Here is a 24,614-nt window from a genome sequence, read left to right on the forward strand (position 1 = left end):
TATAGTCGATAATGATCATGTTCAGTACGTTCCTTTTTCATCTCTTTACATTCAACTTGCAGAAGAGGATTTTGATTAACCTTTTTATATATTAAAATAATATATGTATTTACCTACCAGCAGATTTGGAAGTAGACAATTTTTTTTTGAATCAAACATCAAAAAAGGTTTTTATACTTACTACATGGCACACAGCACTGCTGGCCAGCATCATAGTACTCATCTGTGCTGCAATTGTAACAACCTTTTAACAGAAAAATTCAATTCAATCATTTGTGATTGGACTTGCAAATATTTTGGGGCCGAAATTCAGCCTCCCAAAAAGGCTTCTTACCGCCTGAAAGCGGCGACCACACGGTGGCGTCCAATGGCCGGCACTAGCGAAATGCACCTTGGTGGTTTTTCTGGCGGTCCCCACTTCCGCCCCACTGCTGCCGACCCGTCCTAAGTGTGTCATCAAAGGGCGCACTGCTGCTCTCCCGCACCTCCATCTAAATTCAGCACAAAAAATCTTCGATCCACTACGCGGTGCCCCCGACAGCATTTTCTGTCGGTGCACCTTGTTTTCAGTGTGTGGGACATGGCTGTACGGCAGCCCTTCAAGGGGAGGGCACACTGCCGCGATTTTATTTTTTCTGTGGGCTGACTTCCAGAGCAGCCGGACAATTATGGCCCCGGGTTCAGCCGGGCCGCTAACAGGCAGGCTGGCACCTCCTTTTGGGTGCCAGGCCGCTGGCCCAGCCGAAACCCTCCCTGGTGGCCCAGTGGACCTAACTAGAACCTTCGCAGAGCTTGCAGTGGCTCTCCCCTTTAGCGGAGAGACGTGGTGATGCACATGCGTCATGGCATCATCACCGCTCCGCTGATGAATGACAGCGGCAGAGACTCCATCCTGCTTCCACTTCCACCCCTTTTGTGGTCAATCTTCTGCTTACCGCCCCACTTCCGCACCCGACTTCCGGTCCGCCTGGAAAAAAACTACAAAGAGCTGAATTTCACGAAAGAGGCCACCTCATCCAATGCGGCGGTGAAAACACAAGATGTAGGTGTGTCCCGTTTTGGGCAGACCTGAATGTCGGCCCCTTTATCTGTTAATATGCAGATTTGCAGTTGTCAAGTATGATATATATAATTATTTCATTCAAAGACGCTGCTATAATTACATGTAGAATTATTCATCAAACACAATTAATTGTTAATTATGTTAGGTTATAGAAGTGGTTGTGGATAATCCACAAAGAAATTGGATGAATTAAAATCTTTAGAAGGAAATGATTTTCATTAAATGACTAATATATCAGTTACAACATAAAATTTCATTTAACGAGAGAAGAACAGTTATCGTACCTTCCATGTTGATTTTTGGGAAGGTCCATGGAGTGTTATGGCACAAACAAGGCTGATAATGCCATTTGCATTCAATATCACCAGCATATTTATAACTGTTAGTTCCTCGCTCATGAGTGTTGTAAAAATCACAGTTCACAGCTGGAAGATATTTAAAATGATTAATTATTCAGACATTTGTGAATTAGTCCTGGTTTAATGGAGTTCATTAATTTAGCACATTCCTTGATAACTAATCTTTTGCTTTAACATTTTTTACGCTGGTATATTCCTGAAGACAGTGAAACCTATTGCATTTTTCTATGTCAGTTACACAAGAAGCTAGATACCATTACATGGTCATTCTGTATGTTTCCTACAACTTGGCTCAACCACTATGATATGAATTTCAACGGTTGTTCTTCATAACTTTAGTGGAAGAGCAACAGAACACCATTTTTATGGGGTTCCGCAGCTCTTCCACTGAAGTTACAGCAGGAGAGCAGGAGAACCCTTGCAGAAATCCACCCTCATATGTGGATAAGGACTCACCCTAGCATAATATGTAAACCAACAGGGAAATAATTTACAATTGGTCTCAAAAATCAGAAACCATTTTAGTTGTCACATAAATGCTTAATGTACTTATTTTAAACAGGTTAACCTGTAGTTCTGTACTCAGTTAAAGATCTAGCTCATGTGTTCCTCCCAATTTTCCCTCGCTTAGTCAAAATTAGTTCATTTCTGCAATGCCTAGAATTCATGTTTACACATGACGTAAATAGGGAGGCCATGAAATTCACCTCTGTAGTGCCCGGTTTTATGGCACCATGGGTGCTGCTTTGGGTCCAAAATAGCATCCGCACCACATTCGCACAGTTCTGGTGCGGGCTGCAGCGGACGCCATTTTGGTGATGTCATTAGTGCGGACGCTGGGAGAGTGCAACTGAAGTATGTGGAGTAGGCAGATCGTGACGTCAGTTAGCGTGTAATGCTGATTGGATGCCAGCACTGCCATTTTCAACCTCAATGCTCCAGCTAATGTCCTCTCGAAGATGCAGGGATGAACATACGTCAATAGCAGGAAGGACCCACCATAAGCGCTATTGAAAGGGATCATCAACTGCTTTCAGGTTAGTTGCTGATTGATTCCTACTGGCTCTTGGTGAGTTTGTAGAATTTTGTGGTCAACCATGTCAAAGGCTGTAGACAGGTCTAGAAGGACGAGAAGGGATAGATTACCTCTGTTGCATCAATTAGGATGTCATCTGTGACCTTGGTAAGAGTAGTTTCAGTGCTGTGACAGGGGCAGAAACCTGATTGGAGGGATTCAAACAAGGAGTTCTGGAAAAGATGGGCACGAATTTGGGAGGCGACAACACATTCAAGAACTTTAGAGGAAAGGGAGTTTGGAGATGGGGCGATAGTTTGCAAGGACGGAGGGATCAAGAATTGTTTTTTGAGGAGAGAGGTGATGACGGAAGATCTGAAGGAAAGGGGGACAATACCCGAGGAGCGAGAACCATTAACAATATCCACTAACATGGGAGCTAGCAAGGAAAATTGGGTTGGCAGTAATTTAATCGGAATCATCAGCATAGGCAGTTCCTCAGAATCGAGAAAGACTTGCTTCCACTCTTAGAACGAGTCCTTGGTGACTGAACAGTCCAATACGACAGCCACAGTCCCTGCCACAGGTGGGACAGACAGTCGTTGAGGGCAAGAGAGGGTGGGACAGGTTTGCTGCACATTCCTTCCGCATGCACTCGCCGACGAGTCTCGAGGCACTTAGCACCCTCCTGAATCTGCCTCCTCCACCCGGGGTGGTCTTCGGCCAGGGACTCCCAGGAGTCGATGGGGATGCTACACTTTACCAGGGAGGCTTTGAGGGTGTCCTTATACCGTTTCCTCTGTCCACCTTTGGCTCGTTTGCCATAAAGGAGTTCCGAGTAGAGCGCTTGTGTCGGGAGTTTCATAGAATAATAGAAAATAGGTGCAGGAGTAGGCCATTCGGCTCTTCGAGCCTGCACCACCATTCAATATGATCATGGCTGATCATGCAACTTCAGTACCCCATTCCTGCTTTCACTCCATACCCCTTGATCCCTTTAGCCGTAAGGGCCACATCTAACTCCCTTTTGAAAAATCTAACGAACTGGCCTCAACAAGTTTCTGTGGTAGAGAATTGCACAGGTTCACAATTCTCTGAGTGAAGAAGTTTCTCCTCATCTCAGTCCTAAATGGCTTACCCATTATCCTTAGACTGTGACCCCTGGTTCTGGACTTCCCCAACATCGGGAACATTCTTCCTGCATCTAACCTGTCCAATCCCGTCAGAATTTTATGTCTTTCTGAGATATCCCCACTCATTCTTCTAAATTCCAGTGAATATAAGCCTAGTCGATCCAGTCTCGTGTCTGGCATGCGGACGACGTGGCCCACCCAGCTGAGCTGATCAAGTGTAGTCAGTGCTTCAATGCTGGGGATGTTGGCCTGGTCGAGGACGCTAATATGTTAGTGCGTCTGTTCTGCCAGGGAATTTGTAGGATCTTGCGGAGGCATCGTTGGTGGTATTTCTCCAGCGACTTGAGGTGTCTACTATACATGGTCCATGTCTCTGAGCCATACAGGAGGGCAGGCATTACTACAGCCCTGTAGACCAAGAGCTTGGTGGTAAATTTGAGGGCCTCATCTTTGAACACTCTTTTCCTCAGGCGGACGAAGGCTGTGCTGGCGCACTGGCGGCGGTGTTGAATCTCCTCATCAATGTCTGCAATTGTTGATAAGAGGGTCCCGAGGTATGGGAGATGGTCCACGTTGTCCAGGGCCACGCCGTGGATCTTGATGACTGGGGGGGCAGTGCTCTCGGTGAGGACAGGCTGGTAGAGGACCTTTGTCTTATGGATGTTTAGCGTAAGGCCCATACTTTCGTACGCCTCGGTAAATACGTTGACAATGTCCTGGAGTTCAGCCTATGAGTGTGCGCAGACGCAGGTGTTGTCTGCGTTCTGTAGTTGGGGCAATGACACAGCCCTGTTTGACCCTGGTCCGGTCGCAAATTGGGTCTGTAATAGATCCGTTGGTAAGGATCATGGCCTGCATGTCGTCGTGGAGCAGGCGGAGGATGTTAATAAACTTTTGGGGGCATCTGAAACGGAGGAGGACGCTCCATAGACCCTTGCGGTTGACAGTGTCAAAAGCCTTTGTAAGGTCGAAGGCAGTCATGTACAAGGGCTGGCGCTGCTCCCTGTATTTTTCCTGCAGCTGTCACGTTGCAAAAATCATGTCCGTTGTGCTCCGTAGGGGACGGAATCCACACTGTGACTCCGGGAGGAGCTCCTCGGCCACAGGGAGAAGGCGGTTGAGAGGGCAGAAGATTGCTCTCATTGACAAGATGAGCTTTGAAAGAGGGGAGTTAGAAGAGAAATTCAAGAAATATGCAGGGAGAAAACATGCAAGAAACACAAATATCCAGTTCAGGTCACAAGGGGGTTCCATTGTTACGCCCCCGAGTCACACCATCATACAAGTAGACAATGTGAATCAACTCAGACCACTTATGGGAGCAACTGCCACCTATGGACCGAGAAGGTATTTAGGCAGATCCAAATTTGTAGCAGTTAGCTAGACATAGTAGCAGAATAGTCACTGGTAGTTGAGCAAATAAGGAGTATCAGAATGGCTGTCTCTATTTCATATGCAGTAACATGCGCAAAGCAGTTCCCTCATTGCAAGCCATAATGGAACATATGACATTCACTGGAGTCTGCAGCCATTTCCCTCCCCTGTCCCTGCAGAAGTGGACCAAAAGATGTCAGTGCGTCCTCATCAGAAGCACAGACTGCAGCTCTGGAGGATATGCTTAAGAAAGCCCTGTTCTCAACATTCAATCATGCCCTCCCCAAACAGAATGAGCTTGATATAAATGAGATAGAAGTCCTAGCAGGCTGAAAAAGCTCAAAACAAAGAAATGGGAAAGTGATAGTTTTGTTGGATAAAGAGCATCAAATATAGAGGTGAATGAGTCGGATAAAATCTCTAAGTGGTTGGAGTAATAGCAGATAAAATATAATGCTGGCAAGTGTAAAATACTGCACATAAAAAGGAAAAAAGCAACACACATATTCCATAAATAGTGTTGAAATGGCTAATGTTGAAGTCGAAAAAGATCCAAGTAGACTCATCCAATAGATACAAGCAATCTACAAAGCCAATAGCATATTTATATATATGACCAAAACAGAAGAATATAAATGTGAGGAAATATGGCCAAACTAGCTGGTCAGACCGCACCGTGAATACTGCATCCATTTCTGGTTGCCAAGACACAAGAGAGACATTCAAGTGCTGGAAATAGTGGAGAAGAGCCAGAAGACCGATCTCTAGTGTTAAACAGCTGAGTTATGAGGAAAAGCTGGAGAAACTTGGGCTTTTGAGCCTGAAAAGGAGGCATCGGAGAGGTGATCTTCAGAAGCTTACCAGAATGTGAAGGGAATGGAAAAGATCAATCTGGAATATTGCTTTGTTAAATTCCAATACTCGGTCAAGAGTCACTCAATTCACATTAACAAAAGGTAAATTTAGGACTGATGTCAGGAAATTCTTCTTTACATAAAGTGTGGTCAACATATGAAATAGACTTCCAGGAGGCAAAACTCTTGTATCTTTTAAGAAGAATTAGATGCTGAAATGGGGAAATCTTAAAATATTCTGGATGGATGAAGTAAAATGGGCCAACCTCATCTGAAATTATTTTGTGACTAGGGCAGGCTTGCAGGAGATGCTCTCTCAGAGCTTTCAAGATCAGTAGTCACACTTAACCTGGACCCTGTACCAGTGGCATGGTAGGAGTCGATCAGTATGAGGCTGCTGTTTTTCAGCAGAGGAGCACATACTAGACCACAAGGCAAGCCCCTCAGACACCTACTCAAAGACAGCACAGGAGCCGCAGCCAGGCAGTTGTCCAAGAGATGCAGCCAATAGCTACCTTCTCAGGACTCGGTTGTCATGAGACAAGAGCCTCGTTCACTCGAATAGGCTCTTGTACCAAACCAGCAGCTAAACAACTCTCATAACAGTAGCACTCAGGCGGCACTTATAAGCACTAGGATAGGTCATAACAAAAGGAACCCAAAGTAAACTCAGTGACAAGAAATAGGGTTGAACATTGGTATTGTATAACCAAAATGGTGTTGCACTTAAAATTGGTTCTGTTGTCCAATAAACTCCAAAGGTATTGTAGGATCCAGTTGGGGTGATGTGGCATGTTTGTTGATTGAGGCACAAGGACAGATGTTTATATATACAATCACTGGATTTGGCAGGGAGGCTGAGGAGATGTAGTAAAGATTCAAAAAGAAGAACTTTGATCCAAGGAGAATGTATTAGTAATAATTTCCTTATGAATTTTGCCTGTAGCCAAAATGGAAGAATCCCCTGTCCTGATCTTCATGAGGTTGATTTTTATGTTCCTCAACCTCCACGTCAACCATGCCCACTTTATAAGAACATAAGAAATAGGAGCAGAAGTAGGCCATTTGGCCCCTCGAGCCTGCTCCGCCATTCAATAAGATCATGGCTGATCCGATCATGGACTCAGCTCCACTTTCCTGCCCGCTCCCCATAACCTCTTATCACCTTATCGTTTAAGAAACTGTCTATTTCTGTCTTAAATTTATTCAATGTCCCAGCTTCCATAGCTCTCTGAAGCAGCGAATTCCACAGATTTACAACCCTCAGAGAAGAAATTTCTCCTCATCTCTGTTTTAAATGGGCGGCCCCTTATTCTAAGATCATCTCCTCTAGTTCTAGTCTCTCCCATCAGTGGAAAAATCCTCTCTACATCCACCTTGTCAAGCCCTGTCATAATCTTATACCTCTCATTCTTCTGAATTCCAATGAGCAGAGGCCCAACCTACTCAACCTTTCCTCATAAGTCAACCTCCTCATCCCTGGAATCAACCTTGTGAACCTTCTCTGACCTGCCTCAAAAGCAAGTATATCCTTTCGTAAATATGGAAATCAAAACTGCACCCAGTATTCCAGGTGTACCACTACCTTGTATAGCTGTAGCAAGACTTTCCTGCTTTTATACTCCATCGCCTATGCAATAAAGGCCAAGATACCATTGGCCTTCCTGATCACTTGCTAATCCTGCATACTATCTTTTGTGTTTCATGCACAAGTTTATGGAATTTAATTTCTATTCTTTTCTGAATAGTGAAAAGCACAAGCAACCACAAGACATGCTCAGGAGGATACTTTAGTGCTCCTTTGGATCTACCAAGGCAGTGAAACCCTTGAACCCCTATATTCCTCTCAATAATCACTTTAGTTGGTGAATAGGTCTCATTGTAGGGATATCCAGCTGGTGAGGTTGACACTCAAAGTGGCCTCACTAACCATGGAAGAAAGGGAAATGTTTATGCATTCAGAAGCCACTCTGACTCTTTGCTATCTTCCTTGAATGCAGCTAGTTGGTTGGACTGCCTCATGGCAAATGCATCATGATCCTCTGCAAATTTGGCATTGCTATGGAGAATTTGTTGTGGTTGAACATAATTTGAACACCGAGGGAGTAGAATCCCTTTCTATTCAGGAGATTCTGTGGGCTTGATGTAGGAGCCTGCAATGCCACTGGACTGTGCTTATAAAAGGCTGCTATCAGAGTATGATATTCAAAGAAAAAATGTCAAAGTTCTGGTTGTAAGTTGCTAATTGTTTGAGGATATAATGAGTCTTGGGCTATTGTGATCTCCTGGAGTGCTTGAACCTGAGGGAGTTGGAGAGGAATTTTTCAGAGCTTTTCCTGAATTAGCCTAATCTTTTTGCCCATTTATTTGTCAACAGAACTTGGCCTTTAACAACCTGCAGGGCTTGCAATTTCTGGGCGAAAGGAGAGAGTAATGGGTCTTATGCTTGATAGGTCTCCTTCCATCTGCAGTTGCTGGCATCTGTTAAATGCAAAGGCTACAGTGCAAACACATTGGCAAGGTAACAATACAGAGTGGTCAAGAAAAACAATGGCATGCCTGTACATTTGGAAAGTCGTCTTCTTGGGAAGTCCCCCGGAGTCGAGGATGACTTGCTTCCACATTAAAAAGAGTTCTAAGGTGAAATCAATGCGGGACCTACAGTCTCTGTCACACGTGGGGCAGATGATGGTTGGTGGGACGGATGGGTGGGGTGTTTGATTTGTCGTACACTCCTTGCGCTGTTTGTACTTGACTTCGGTGTGCTCCCGGCGAAGAGTTCGGTGCCTTCTCGGATGCTCCTCCTCCACTTTGAGCGGTCTTGGGCCACGGATTCTTAAGAGTCAGTGGGGATGTTACATTTTTTCAAGGAGGCTTTGAGGGTGCCCTTGAAGCATTTTCTCTGCCCTCCTGGGGCTCACTTGCCGTGACATAGCTCGGAGTAGAGTGCTTGTTTTGGGAGTTTATTATCGGGCATGTGGAATATGTCACCCGTCCATCGGAGCTGATCAAGTGTGGCCAATGCCTCAATGCTGGGGATGTTGGCCTGAGAGAGAACGCTAATGTTGGTGCGCCAATCCTGCCACTGAATTTAGAGGATTTTGCGGAGGCAGCGTCGGTGGTACTTCTCCAGTGCTGTGAAGTGCCTACTGTACATAGTCCATATACTTAAAGGGGATAATCCTAAAGAGGTGCACTAACAGAGAGACCTGGGGGTATGTGTGTATAAATCGTTGAGGGTGGTAGGGCAGGTTGAGAAAGCAATTGAAAAAGCGTACGGGTTTCATAAATAGAGCTATATAGAGTACAAAAGCAAGGAAATTATGAAGAACCTTTAGAAAGCACTGATTTGGCCTCAACTGGAGTATTGTGTCCAATTCTGGGCACTGCACTTTGGGAATGATGTGAAGGCCTTAGAGAGGATTTACAAGAATGTTTCCAGGGCAATTTTCCATGTCTCTGAGGCATAAAGGAGGGTGGGTATCACTACTGCTCTGTAGACCATGAACTTGGTGCCGGGTTTGAGATCCTGGTCTTCGAACACACTTTTCCTTAAGTGGCCGAAGGCCTTGTCATCGATGTCTGTCCTTGTAGGCTCCCAAGGTATGGGAAGTGGTCCACATTGTCCACAGTCTCGTCATGGATCTTGATAATCAGGGAGCAGTACTGTGTGGCAGGGGCAGACTGGTAAAGAACCTTTGTCTTACTGATGTTTAATGTAAGGCCCAGACTCTCGTACGCTTCAGTGAAGACGTCAACGATGGTTTGGAGTTCGGACTCCAAGTGTGCACAAATGCAAGCATCATCTGCATATTGTAATTCAACGACAGAGGTTGGAACAACCTTGGATCTGGACTGGAGGTGTCGGAGATTGAACAATTTTCCACTTGTCTTGTAGCATTGAAGCGAAGAAGATAGAGAGGAGGGTTGGTGCAATGACAAAGCCTTGCTTGACCCCGGTCTGCACTTGTATTGGGTTCGTGGTGGATCCATTGGTAAGAATCATGGCTTACAGGTCATCGTGAAGCAGGTGGAGAAAGGTGACAAATTTTTTTGAGGACAGCCGAATTCGAGAAGGACACTCCATAATCCCTTATGATTGACAAGAGTCGAAGGCTTTTGTGAGATCAAAGAAAGCAATGTACAGAGGTTGATGCTACTCCCTACATTTTTCTTGGATTTTTCGCGCGGTGAAGATCATGTCCGTTGTGCCTCTTAGCGGGCGGAATCCGCATTGAGAGTCTGGGAGGAGCTCTTCAGCCACTGGGAGGAGACGATTGAGGAAGATTCTTGCGATGATCTTCCTTGTGGTAGACAGCATGAAAACTTCTCTGTAATTACCAGTCGGACTTATCACCTTTCTTGAAGACGGTCACGATTACGGCGTCTCTGAGATCCCCTGGCATGCTCTCCGCCTTCCAGATAAGAGAGATGATATCATGGATTTGCACTTCTCCGCCCTGCTTTAGTACTTCGGCAGGAATTCCATCTGCTCCTGAGGCCTTGTTGTTTTTCAGTGTCGGATGGCCTTTTCAACCACATGCCGGTCTGGGATTGTGCTGAGGTGGTGACGGGTAGCATGGTGTAGGATGGAGTCAAGGACACTCACGTCAAAGACAGAATCTCAGTTCAGGAGATCCTCGAAGTGCTCCTTCCAGCAGGCACTGACTGCCTCTCGGTCCTTGATGAGCACCTCTCCGTTCTTGGCCCTCAGTAAAATAGGATCTTGGATGCTTGGGCTGTAGACGGTCTTGACTGCACTAAAAAAATCCACACACGTCCGATTTGTCGGCTAGTTGCTGGATCTCCTACACTTCCCCCCCCCCCCCCCCCCCTCACCATCTGTTCTTTAGGTTGTGAGTTTTTGTTGGACCTCGGCCTTCAGTTGGTTGTAGATCTGCTTTCCTTCACTCGAGTTTGCAATTCAAAAATGTCTTACGTTTGCAGCTTATTAGCTTCTGGATCTCCTAGTCATCCTCATCGAACCAGTCGATGTTTTCTGTGGAGTAACCAAGAGACTCTTCGCAGGTGCTAATTTATGGTGGACTTGAGGGTAGACTAGGCACTATGGACACTCTGTGCCTCCTGTTCATTGGAAGCTTGTCAGGTTGGTTGTGAGGCGTTGGCTGAATAGGGCTTTCTTTGCAGGGTCTTTGAATGCTTCAGCATTGATTTTTTTGCGGCAACATTTCTGTTGCCCCGCCGTTTTGAGGCTACGTTGATGGAGATAACAGAGCAGATTAGGCGGTGATCAGTTCAGCAGTCGTCGGCTACTGTCATGGCGCTAGTGATACGGACGTCCTTGCAGTCCCTTATTCAGACGATAATGTAGACTAGCAGATGTCAGTGCCTGGAACGAGGGTGTTGCCAGAAGGTCTTGTACTTGTCTTTCTGATGAAACAAGGTGTTGGTAATAACAAGACCATGTTCTGATCATTTTGTCAGGAGGAGGATACCATTGGAGTTGGTTTTCCCTACCCCTTCCCTGCCAATTACCCCACTCCAGAGGTCTGTGTCCTTTCCAACTCTGGCATTAAAGTCACCAAGGAAAATCAGCTTGTCGCCCATTGGGACTCGGGACAGGGATCGTTCAAAGCTGGGGTAGAATTCCTCTTTGGCCTCGTTCATAGCTTCCAGGGTTGGTGCATACGCACTGATGACCGTAGCATATTGGTTCTGGGTTAAAGTGAGCCGAAGGGTCATGAGGCGTTCGTTTATCCCATAGGGGAATCTCTAAGATGCCAAACTAGCTCAGTTTTGATGGCGAAGCCAACCCCATGGAAACGGCATTCTTCTTCTGGTTTTCCTTTCCAGAAGGTGTATCGACCACCTTGTTCCTTGAGCTGACCTTCTCCTGCCCACTGTGTCTCGCTCAAGGCGGCGATGTCGATGCGTCTGAGTTCCTGGGCAATGAGAGCAGTACAACGTGCTGGTCTGTCGCTGTTGGGGTTGTCCACGAGAGTCCTGATGTTCCAGGTCCCGAACTTCATTTTAAAGGGTGGAAGATGCCTGTACGTGAAGTATTTTTTCGTGGGGTAGCTGTTGCACACCAGCTACCACACAAACTTGACAGAGCAATGTCTTGGTCCAATGGCAAGGGGATCCAAGACGATTGGAGACCAGGCTCTGCTGCATGGGCCTAGCGCACACACACACACACACAAACACACGTTCCTGCTGACCCCCTCCCTTAGGTCTACACTGCGTAATCAGGTATGGAGCTCCCGTCCAACTCTCAGGTTTTTATTCTGGTATTTTACTTTATATTCTCTCTGCACCCCTTCCTGCACCTCGATTTAGATCGATTTCAAACAAACACTCACTTTTCCGTGGTCAGTGATTCCGCCTCTCAACGGCCGTCCTTCTGCCTTTTTCAACATTTGGAAAGTAGGTAAATAGTTGCCAGCATGAAGGTCCTCCTCCCTCTGTGGTGTGTCTGTGACAGCGGCCCTGGAAAGATGCAGTCCCCTTATATACTGCTCCTCAGAGAACTGGAGATAGGTGACTCGGAGCCTATCCACCCAATGTAAAAGGTAAGGACATCTGCAAGCTCCTCTCCTAATCTGTAGCTCCAGTTGCAGTTCTATGTGGTCCTTCTTCCGGTTGCTATTTTGTCTCTTTAGCAAGAATGAATTAGCCAAAAGGATTCCCAACTTCCGATGTAGCCAGTACCCCCTTGAGCTTCCTGAAGATTGTGCAGCAACTACAATAAAAGAAAACAGCGATGCCGCTGCCAAATACTATAAAGAAATGTCTACCAAATGATTCTAGCATTCTAAATTATAGAACTGAGTGTTCCTTTAAGTAGTGCTTGGTCTGGCTGTTTCCAACCTGTGCCAACCATGAATAGTGAGATTTGGAGAAGGATAGATAAGCCATGATGTAACATTAATAGCAGAGGGCTCAAGGAAACATTTTCAGTCAAGCGAATAAACAGGTAGAGAAGAGACCATGATAGAATAGATTGGACTGTGGGAGAAGCAAACTTAATGGGAGAAATAATAATTGCTCCATGTTTTATTTATGCACAGGCATATGTGTCATATGCTCCAGTACTGAACCACAGCAACCAAAAAGATTCAGAATTTGATGCCAGGAATGTGCTTTGTTAATTGATCTCAACTAGGATGATAATAATGGGAGCACGATAATTGGCCTCTCTGTCCCCAGGCTAGAAAGGAGAAAAATCACTCAGGATGCCTGCTTTTGAGACCTGCTGGTAATTACAAGTCTGTGGTGTTATATATGTAAACTTGTAAATACCATATTTAACCACCAGAGGGTTCATCCCTGGAGTCCCAAGGGATCCCACAATCCTTTGGGAGCACCTGTACATAAGGAGGCCTCACAGGCTGGGGAGGCACTCTGATACCTGTAACAAAGGACTACGGTCACACCTTGCTTTGAGCTTGCAGTATCTGGTCTGAATCTTTATACAAGACATAGCAACTGGCGACGAGATACAAATGATGAACCCCACCGCAACAATGCAGAGAACCGTGGGCACCCTGGAGAAATTTTCGGAGGGAGATGATTGGAAACCTTTGTGGAGCGACTCGACCAATGGCCAACGAACTAGAAGGTGCCAAACGGAAGGGCGATCCTCCTCACCGTTTGCGGGGCACCAACGTATGGCCTCATGAAAAATCTGCTCACTCCAGCGAAACCCACAGAGAAGTCGTACGATGATTTGTGCACACTGGTCCGGGAGCATCTAAACCTGAAGGAAAGCGTTCTGATGGCGAGGTATCAATTCTACAAGTACAAGAAGTCTGAAGGCCAGGAAGTGGTAAGCTACGTCGCCTTGCAGGACATTGTGAATTTGAAGGACACTTGGAGCACATGCTCAGGGACTTCTTTGTACTTGGCATTGGCCATGAAGTAATACTTCGCAAACGTTTGACTGTAGAGACCCCAACCTTGAGTAAAGCCATAGCGAAAGCCCAGGCATTTATCGCCACCAGTGACAATACCAAACAAATCTCTCAGCACACGAGTGCTGCTGCAAGTACTGTGAACAAAGTAATGTTTTCGAATCGTAATATACAGGGCAGGACTTACATGCCTGGAACTGCACGTCCGCAGGTGACTGAGTCCACCATCAAGGGTGGTGAATGCAAGGCAATTAACACCTTGTTGGCGCTGCGGGAGTGATCATTGTTTCCATTCATGCTGCTTCAAAGGATACGTTTGCAAGGGCTGTGAAACAATGGGACACCTCCAACGTATGTGCAGGCGAGCTGCAAATCACTATGTTGCAGAGGAGGACAGATCCACGGTGGATCACGAACAACCAGAGCCTCAGACCGAGGAGGCAGAGGTATATGGGGTGCACACATTTACCACAAAGTGTCCCCCGATAATGCTGAAGGTTGAATTAAATGGACTCCCGGTGTCAATGGAGCTGGACACGGGCGCGAGCTAGTCCATAATGAGCAAAAAGACTTTCAATAAATTGTGGTGCAGCAAGGCCTCATGGTCAGTCCTGACCCCCATTCGTACTAAACTGAGAATGGACACAAAGGAACTGATTCCCGTAATCGGCAGTGCTACTCTAAAGGTCTCCTATGATGGAGCGGTGCACAATTTACTATTCTGGCAGGTATCGGGCGATGGCCCCATGCTGTTCGGCAGGAGCTGGCTGGGAAAGATACATAGAAAATAGGTGCAGAAGTAGGCCATTCGGCCCTTCGAGCCTGCACCACCATTCAATAAGATCATGGCTGATCATTCCCTCAGTACCCCTTTCCCGCTTTCTCTCCATACCCCTTGATCCCCTTAGCCATAAGGGCCATATCAAACTCCCTCTTGAATATATCCAATGAACTGGCATCAACAACTCTGCGGCAGGGAATTCCACAGGTTGACAACTCTCAGAATGAAGAAGTTTCTCCTCATCTCAGTCCTAAAGGGCTTACCCCTTATCCTAAGATTGTGTCCCCTGGTTCTGGACTTCAACATCGGGAACATTCTACCCGCATCTAACCTGTCCCGTCCCGTCAGAATCTTATCTGCTTCTATGAGATCCCCTCTCATCCTTCTAAACTCCAATGTATAAAGGCCCAGTTGATACAGTCTCTCCTCATATGTCAGTCCTGCCATCCCGGGAATCAGTCTGGTGAACCTTCGCTGCACTCCCTCAATAGCAAGAACGTCCTTCCTCAGATTAGGAGACCAAAACTGAACACAATATTCCAAGTGTGGCCTCACCAAGGCCCTGTACAACTGCAGTAAGACCTCCCTGCTCCTATACTCAAATCCCCTAGCTATGAAGGCCAACATATAATTTGCCGCCTTCACCTCCTGCTGTATCTGTATGCCAACTTTCAATGGCTGATGAACCATGACACCCAGGTCTCGTTGCACCTCCCCTTTTTCGAATCTGCCGCCATTCAGATAATATTCTATCTTTGCGTTTTTGCCCCCAAAGTGAATAACCTCACATTTATCCACATTATGCTGCATCTGCCATGCATTTGCCCACTCACCTAACCTGTCCAAGTCATCCTGCAGCCTCATAGCGTCCCCCTCACAGCTCACACCGCCACCCAGTTTATTGTCATCTGCAAACGTGGAGATATTATACTCAATTTCACTTATTATCCCATACTTTTCCAAATGCCAATTAATTTTGTCCCAGATTATTGTCTCAAAGTTCCCCCAACACGGACGTTAGGTTGACTGGCCTGTAGTTGCTGAGTTTATTCCTCTCCCCTTTTTTTAAATAGGGGTACAACATTTGCAATTTTTCAGTCCTCTGGCACCACCCCCATATCCAAGGAGAATTGGAAGATTGTGCCAGAGCCTCTGCAATTTCTACCCTTAATTCCCTGGAACTTAATACGCTGGAACTGGGACGACATCCGAGCGCTCTCATCCGTTGACGACATTTCATGTGCCCAAGTCCTAAACAAATCCACCTCGCTGTTCGAACCAGGCATCGGGAAGTTCCAAGGAGCAAAAGTGCAAATCCACTTGATTCCGGGGGTGCGACCAATCCATCACAAGGTGAGAGCGGTACCGTAGATGAGAGGGTGGAGATCGAGCTGGACAGGCTGCAATGAGAGGGCATCATTTCGCTGATCGAATTCAACGAGTGGGCCAGTCCAATTGTTCCAGTCCTCAAGACGGCACCGTCAGAATCTGTGGTGATTACAAAGTAACTATTAATCGTTTCTCCCTGCAGGATCAATACCAGCTACCAAAGGCAGACGACCTATTTGTGATACTGGTGGGAGGAAAAACATTCATGAAGCTGGACTTGACCTCCGCCTACATGACGCAGGAGCTAGAGGAATCATCGAAGGGCCTCATCCGCATCAACATGCACAAAGGTTTCTTCATTTACAACAGATGCCCGTTTGGGATTAAAACACTCGGTGAGTTTTCCTGGCACCTGAAGTGGAGTTCCTGGGGAGAAGAATCGCGGCGGACGGCATCAGGCCCACCGGTTCAAAGACGGAGGCAATCAAGAACACACCGAGACCACCGAACGTGATGGAGCTGCGGTCGTTTCCAGGACTCCTGAACTACTTTGGTAACTTCTTATCAGGTCTTAGCACATTGTTAGAACCACTGCACTCTTTACTGCATAAAAGGAGATGAATGGGTATGGGGTAAAAGCCAAGAAAATGCCTTTGAGATAGCTAGGAAACTGTTATGCTCAAACAAATTGCTTGTGTTATACAATCCATGTATGCGTTTGGTACTAGCATGTGATGCGTCGTCATATGGTGTTGCGTGTGTATTGCAACAAGCTAATGAATTTGGGAAATTGCAACCAGTTGCTTATGCATCCAGAAGTCTGTCTAAGGCCGAGAGGGCCTACAGCATGATCGAAAAAGAAGCGTTAGTGTGTGTTTATGGGGTAAAGAAAATGCATCAATATTTGTTTGGGCTCAAATTTGAATTGGAAACCGACCATAAGCCACTTATAGCCCTCTTTTCTGAAAGTAAGGGGATAAATACGAATGCATCGGCCCGCATCCAGAGATGGGCGCTCACGTTGTCCGCATACAACTATGCCATCCGCCACAGGCCAGGCACAGAAAACTGTGTTCTCAGTAGGCTGCCATTACCCACCACAGGGGTGGAGATAGCACAGCCCGCATGGTTATGGTAATGGAAGCATTCGAGAGTGAGCAATCACCTGTTACCGCCCATCAGGTTAGAACCTGGACGTGCCAGGACCCCTTTTAGTAAAAAAAACTGTGTGTTGGTCTAGTGTCCCGTTAGAGATGCAGGAAGAAATAAAGACGTACTAGCGGCGCAGAGATAAAATGTCTATACAGACAGACTGTCTCCTATGGGGTAATCGGGTAGTGATGCTAAAAAAGGGCAGGGACACCTTCATTAGTGACCTCCACAGCACCCACCCAGGCATCGTAATGATGAAAGTGATAGCCAGATCCCACATAGGGTGGCCCAGTATCGATGCAGACTTAGAGTCCTGCGTGCACAAATGTAATACGTGTTCACAGCTAAGCAATGCACCCAGGGAGGCGCCACTAACTTTATGGACCTGGCCCTCCAAACCGTGGTCTAGGGTCTATGTCGACTCTGCAGGCCGACTCTTAGGAAAAATGTTCCTAGTGGTTGTAAATGGATTGAATGTGAGATAATGTCGGCAAGCACATCCGCTGCCACCATCGAAAGCCTGCGGGCCATGTTTGCAACGCACGGCCTGCCTGATATCCTTGTGAGTGACAATGGGACGTGCTTCACCAGTGCCGAGTTCAAAGAGTTCATAACCCGCAATGGGAATAAACATGTCACATCTGCCCCGTTTAAACCAGCGTCCAACAGTCAGGCAGAGCGAGCAGTGCAAACAATCAAGAAGGTTCACTGCAGACTCGCCTATCCCGAGTCCTGCTTAGTCACCACACAAGACCCCACTCACTCACTGGGGTTCCCCCCGCTGAACTGCTCATGAAAAGGCAAGGCTCTCGTTAGTCCACCCTGATCTACACAAACAGGTAGAGATCGGGCAGCTTCAACAGAATACACGATCGCGCAATTGTGTCACGCGAAATCGAGATTAATGATCCTGTATTTGTGTTGATCAATGGACAAGATCCCAAGTGGCTTCCCGGCACTGTCGTGGCCAAAGAAGGGAGTAGGATGTTTCAGGTCAAACTTTCAAATGGACTCACCCGCAGGAAACACTTGGACCAAACCAAACTCAGATTCACGGACTATCCAGAACAACCCACAATAGACTCTACCTTTTTTAACCCTCCAACACATACACAAGTGGCAACCGACCCAGTGATTGACTACGAAGCAGAACCCATCACCCGCAGCAGCCCAGCAGGACTCACCACCCCCAGCAGCCTAGCAAGGCCAGCTGCACAGCAGCCCAGCGAAGGCCCAACAAACGACTCACCAAAACCAGCATTTGCACCGAGACGATCAACCAGGGAAAGGAAGGCCCCAGATCGACTCACATTGTAAATAGTTACACTATTGATTTTGGGGGGACGGGGAAGTGTTATATGTGTAAACCTGTAAATACTAACATGTTTAACCACCAAAGGATTCATTCCCTGGAGTCCCAAGGGATCCCACAATCCCTTGGGAGCACCTATACATAAGGAGGCCTCACAAGCTGGAGAGGCACTCTGAGACCTGTAATAAAGGACTATGGTCACACCTTTGAGCTTGCAGTATCTGGTCTGACTCTTTATTCAAGGCATAAAATATGGCCTATGGGTGAAGGTAGCACCGAACTCGACTGTAATGCTCGTCTTGGACAGTGAGTTCCAAAAGACAGTTTGACCACAGTCACTAAAGAAGAACAGCTGCAGTACAGCTAGGATCTGTGAAGCTGTACCCAACACATAGATTCACTTTCTGGAGATAAGGGAAGGAGAATTAGAAAATAAATTCTTGATACACTGGAATACATACTGCATGCTTAATAATAAGAGTTGGCATGAGGATTACAAGTTCTTTGATTAGTCTATACTTGAGTTGCTTGTTAAAAACCTGTGATTTGATTGGTCAACAGTATCACGCTGTTTTATAAAAACCATCAGGATCAAACAATGACAATATGAAAATAAATAATTTTCAACGGTGAATTTTAACTCTTTATAGTGAAATACATGTCAAAGATTAAATCATTAAATGTTCATTCTTTATGTAAAATTAAGAATTATTTTGCATTTTTTCTGTTTACAGAAGAAAATCCAAAAGAGATATTTATCATTTTGGTTGGGATACTGTCAAGTGATGAGAGAATGTGTTTTGACCAAAATTTAGATTGTGTAATGTTTTGTACACAAATAAATAATGCTCGCCAAACACTTTTCATAAATATGGTGTCCCTTTAGAGTGTAAGCTCCACTATAATTGGCTGCAGTGTTCCATGACTAGAAGAAACTGCTCCTGATCACTTTCTAATGTCCTTGGAAAAGTGCTTGTAAACAACATCAGGTGGAGGGGGGACTGGCCTAACACGTGATTCTGAGCTTTAGTCGAACTGCCTGCTGAGACTCAATGGGCTTCCTTTTCCTGGCTGGTGGGTTAGCGGCAGGAAGGATGTCTACCCTCCCACAAGACTCCTCACTACTTTTTCCTAGGGTTGTTCTAACTATGTATGTAGATGGATATGGGGTGGTAAAGCCACTGGTCATTGACTAATTAGCAATGGAAATTGTACTGCATTGCTAAAAATACTGTAACTGATTCAAGGGCCAAACTATTTTCTATGAATTCTAGAGTGACAGATCAGGAAATGAAAGACTGCAAAATGGCTGAAGGAGCAGCTTTGGGGATGGGAGTGTGCAAGAGTGCAGCAGCAGCAGCAGCATGAAATCCCAGGGTTTTTGATATATCCACGGATGTTTAAATCCAGCGAGAGCTAGCAGGGAAGGATTTTTTGGAGCTGGGAACAGGAAGCTCTAAGAGGATTGTATAAATCAGAAGGTGACAGAGACCGTCAGTACAACCTTACTTCAACAACACTCAGTACAACAATCATAACCTACTACACAGTGCTGAAAGAGGTTTAATGAGTTCATAAGGTTGGCCAAGGTTTGTATATGCTATAAGAATGACAGAGGCATAACTTACCTCCTTACCTTTCATGTCCCTTCTGTCATTCAGTGGGTGCAGAGAAACCTATACTATTCACAAGCAACCTCTGAAATCAATAATGCATCTTGTTAACTCCATACAATTGTCTAAACTCGCATTGTCTTTCACAAGGAAGTTGTGCTAATTTTGAAGAGGTGTAGAGAAGTGTAATGGCTATTCAGATTCCTCCATTACTGTATTCTGCCTCTGCAAAGGAAAGAGTTGCAGACAACAAATGGCAAGAAAACACAACTGGAGGAGGATTCTCTCATGATTAAATATCATGACAGCTTCCTGGGTAGCAGCATTAACATGCAGGATAAGGTGATTGCCATCATGCACTAGCTGGATGTTGATAGAATTAAACCTGTTCCTCTGAAATTGTGGGGGTTGTCATAAAGGACTTCCAAGGCCAGATCTATTTTGTCAATTGCTCCCTGTACTGTGGGATCACTAGCTGTCTATAGCATCGGATTGCTTACTCTCTTTGTTTTACAGGTTTCATTGAGAAACTAGTGATTGCCAAGGACCAGTTGAACAAAGCATAAGCATCTTTACACAGGCTTCTATCTGACTACAGCGAGAAAGGTCACCTAAGCCTTCATCGAAAGATCCACTGGCAAACACAATCAAGGCTGTGGTCATTTTTGCTGCTGCAGATAATGCTGTTTTCCTAGTGGAAGTAGACTGCATGTCTTCAGCTCGCAGGTGGCTTAATTCCACCAATAGTTTCGGAGGAACTGTGGACTTCTGAGGCACTGATGGACAGAGATATCCAAGACAGACATGCTAGACCTTCTGGGGAGGCAAGGGTTGGAAGCAAGCGTCTTCTGCGATGCCTCACTATGTTCCACCAATCTAGCCTTTTCCATTTCCTCTTCCTCATCCTCTTCATACCACAAGATGCAAGGGATTTTCATTAGGAAATCTATTTTATATTAGCTAATAATTTTGTAAAAAAGAAAGCTGTATAAAAGTTAAAAAAAACACTAATAAAAGCAATTTTAAAAATGCAGTTCAGCTAGGGGTATTCTTGAATTGTATACTGTTGGAGAATAAATATATCCATAAATTTCAGTATAATGTGTTAGCAATGCAAAATGTTCAAAATTAGTTTAACACAAAAATATCCATTTGTAATCCCAACATGCGGCATATTAACACTTTGTTTCACTATTCACTACAATATTAATAGCAGATTTGTCTATATCACAAGCCTTTACACTGCTGATAGTAAAACTTACAACAAAAGTCAGGGGTTCTCCAGTCAATGCAGACTCCAGCATCCAAGCATGCTTTAGCAAAGGCTGCAACAGCATCACAGAGACAGTCGCAATTCCCAACTAGTTCACAGCCACACGAATCTCGGATACATTTTTCATAGTAGGGAAGCCAGTGGAGCTGGAACACAAATAAAATTTTAAATAGCCCAATGTGTGTGCAATTCAGATGATTCGCTATCCATTGTAACATTCTATCCATTGTAACATTCAGAAATATTGTGAACGGCAGGAATTCTAGAGCCTGTGGAACACCCTAGTTACTTTTTTTTCAGGCAGGGCATTTTCCAATCACCATCTTCTGTTGCTAACCTAATTATCAATTCATCTAAACATACATTTTTATGAATTATAACTCCACCTTTGAATTTCACGTGAGTGCTGTTAAGCACAAAAAAAATTCCAAGTGAACTACATCTGCTTAATTAGCCTCAGTCATTTCTTAGTGCATGCAAAGAAATCTAGATTTGTTCGGTATGACCGATGTACTTCTAAAACCATCCCAGGTCTTCCTTATGGTGGCTATACTCTTTAGATGATCATATAGAATTTTGTAGGAGGTTGTTTGGCATTCTTCCCAGTATGGATGTTACGATATCGGACCTTTATTTACCGGGTTTATGACTTACTCAGTTTTTGAATATTGGTTACTATTGCAATATTAAAATCAGAAAATGCTGAAAACATTCAGCAAGTCAGGCAACATCTGTGGAGCGAGAAACCGAGTTAGCGGTGGGGATGTGGGAGGGGTATTGGAAAGACTAAAAGGGAAGTTCAATGATAGGGCAGGAGCGATTAAATGACAAAAGGGATGATGGTGCAAGGCAAAAGGGGGTGGTAATGGGGCAAGAAAAGGAACAAAATATGGGTCCAGGGGAGGTATAAATGGTTACAGCAGAACCATTACAAACACCTGCTGTCCGAAAAGATGGGAGCAGAGGTTATGATCTAAAGTTGTTGAACTGAATGTTGAGGCCAGAAGGCTGTAAAGTGCCTAATTGAAAGATAAGGTGTTGTTCCTCGTGTTATGTAGTTATCCCTTGGCAACCTGTATCATACCACCACTAGAGGGCCTACCTGTTGGAGGCCCAAGGGATCCCAGCATCCCTTGGGAGCACTGTATATAAGCAGGCCACCCACAAGGTACCTGCACTCTGAAATCTAATTAAAGGAGTTAAGGTCACACTTACTCATTGCTCACAGTACTCAGTTTCATCCTTTATTATGAGCGTAACAATTGGCGACGAGGTAATGAACAACCACACAAAAATGCAAAGAACAGTCGGTATCCTGCAGAAGTTCACAGAAGGGGATGATTGGGAGGCCTTCGTGGAGAGACTCGACCAATATATCGTGGCCAACGAGCTGGAAGGGGACGAGAACGCTGCCAAACGAAGGGCAGTTCTCCTTACCATCTGTGAGGCAACAACCTATGGCCTCATGAAGAATCTGCTAGCTCCAGTAAAACCAACAACCAAATCCTATGAAGAATTGTGTACACTTGTCCGGGAGCACCTAATTCCTAAGAAAATCCTAAGATGGCGAGGTATCAGTTCTACTCGTATCAACGGTCGGAGGGCCAGGAAGTGGCGAGCTACGTCACCAAACTAAGGCGCCTTGCAGGACATTGCGAAGTTGAGGGGTTCCTTGAACAAATTGCTGAGAGACTTTTTTGTGCTTGGCATTGACCATGAGGTAATCCTTCGCAAACTATTCACTGTTGAAACACTGAATCTGAGCAAAGCCATAACGATAGTCCACCAGCGGTAAGACAAAACAAATTTCGCAGCATAAAGAGGTTTCGGCCAGTACGGTGCACAAAGTAACGTCGTTTTCGAGCAGGAATATACATAGCAGAACCTACACGCCGGCTGCTGCATGTCCTCAGATGACCCAGAGTTCGCCATCAATCGTTAATGCAAGGCAGTTAACACCTTGTTGGCGTTGTGCAGGTGATCATCGGCCCCATCAATGCCGCTTCAAGCACTGTGCATGCAACGGCTGCAGAACAATGGGACACCTCCAGCGAATGTGCAGGCGAGCTGCAAACCACCAAGTTGCAGAGGAAGATCGATCCACGGTGGATCAGGCTGAACTTGAGACTCAAACCGAGGAGGCTACGGGGTACACACCTTCACCATGAAATGTCCACCAATAATGTTGAAAGTTGAACTGAATGGAATTTCAGTATCCATGGAACTGGACACGGGTGCGAGTCAGTCCATAATGAGCAAAAAGGCCTTCAACAGGCTGTAGTGCAACAAGGCACACAGGCCCAAAGCTCAGTCCCATTCACACCAAGCTAAGAACTTACACCAAAGAACTGATCCCTGTAATTGGCAGTGCAGAGGTCAAAGTCTATGGTGGAACAGTGCACGAACTCCCACTATGGCCCCACACTGTTCGATAGAAGCTGGCTGGGAAAAATCTGCTGAAACTGGGACGACATCCGAGCGCTTTTGTCCGTCGACGACGCTTGTGCCCAGGTTGTGAGCAGATTTTCATTGTTGTTCGAGCCAGGCATTGGAAGTTTCTCGGGGACGAAAGTGCAAATCCATTTGGTTCCCGGCACACGACCCATGCACCACAAGGCACGGGCGGTACCGTATATGATGCGAGAGAAAGTGGAAATTGAGCTGGACAGGCTGCAGCGAGAAGGCATCATTGCGCCGGTGGAATTAAACGATTGGGCTACTCCGATTGTCCCGGTACTCAAAGGTGACGGCACGGTCAGAATTTGTGGGGACTATAAAGTAACGATTAACCATTTTTCGCTACAGGACCAGTACCCGCTACCCAAGGCAGACGATCTATTTGCGACCCTGGCTGGAGGAAAGATGTTCACCAAGTTGGACCTGACCCCAGCCTGGATGACGCAGGAGCTGTAGGAATCTTCGAAAGCCCTCACCTGCATCAACATGCACAACGGTCTGTTCATCTATAACAGATGCCCATTCGGGATTCGGTCGGCCGCAGCAATTTTCCAACAGAACATGGAGAGCCTGCTAAAGTCGGTTCCTAGCACCATGGTTTTCCAGGACGATATACTGGTCACAGGTCAGGACACCATCGAACACTTGAAGAATCTAGAAGAGGTTCAAAGTCAGCTAGATCGCGTGGGACTCGGGTTGAAATGCTTGAAGTGTGTTTTCCTGGCGCCAGAGGTCGAGTTCTTGGGAAGAAGAATCACAGCAGACAGCATCAGACCCACAGAACGTGACGGAGCTGCGGTCGTTCCTGGGACTCAACTATTTTGGTAATTTCCTACCCGGGTTAAGCACCTGGCTAGAACAGGCTACATGTGCTACTGCGCAAGGGAGACGACTGCGCATGGGAGACGACAAGAGAAAGCCAGAAATCTATTATGTTCAAACAAACTGCTTGTTCTCTATAACTCATGTAAACGATTAGTGCTAGCTTGCGATGCGTCGACATGCAGGGTCGGATGTGTGTTACA

General features: G+C 45.8%; 1 protein-coding gene across 1 annotated transcript in view; it reads right to left on the reverse strand.

The window, feature by feature from the left end:
- Window positions 1-24,614, reverse strand: part of LOC139279609 (mucin-6-like) — a 288,296-nt gene that overhangs the window by 140,535 nt on the left and 123,147 nt on the right. Inside the window, exons 15-17 of the mRNA XM_070898725.1 lie at window positions 21,122-21,278; window positions 1,348-1,488; window positions 182-244 (exon numbers count right to left, since the gene is read on the reverse strand). Of these exons, the coding sequence (XP_070754826.1) occupies window positions 182-244; window positions 1,348-1,488; window positions 21,122-21,278 (361 nt within the window). The remainder of the gene's footprint in view (window positions 1-181; window positions 245-1,347; window positions 1,489-21,121; window positions 21,279-24,614) is intronic.

This window comes from Pristiophorus japonicus, chromosome 14 (genome assembly GCF_044704955.1).
Source record: "Pristiophorus japonicus isolate sPriJap1 chromosome 14, sPriJap1.hap1, whole genome shotgun sequence".
Taxonomy (NCBI): domain Eukaryota; kingdom Metazoa; phylum Chordata; class Chondrichthyes; family Pristiophoridae; genus Pristiophorus; species Pristiophorus japonicus.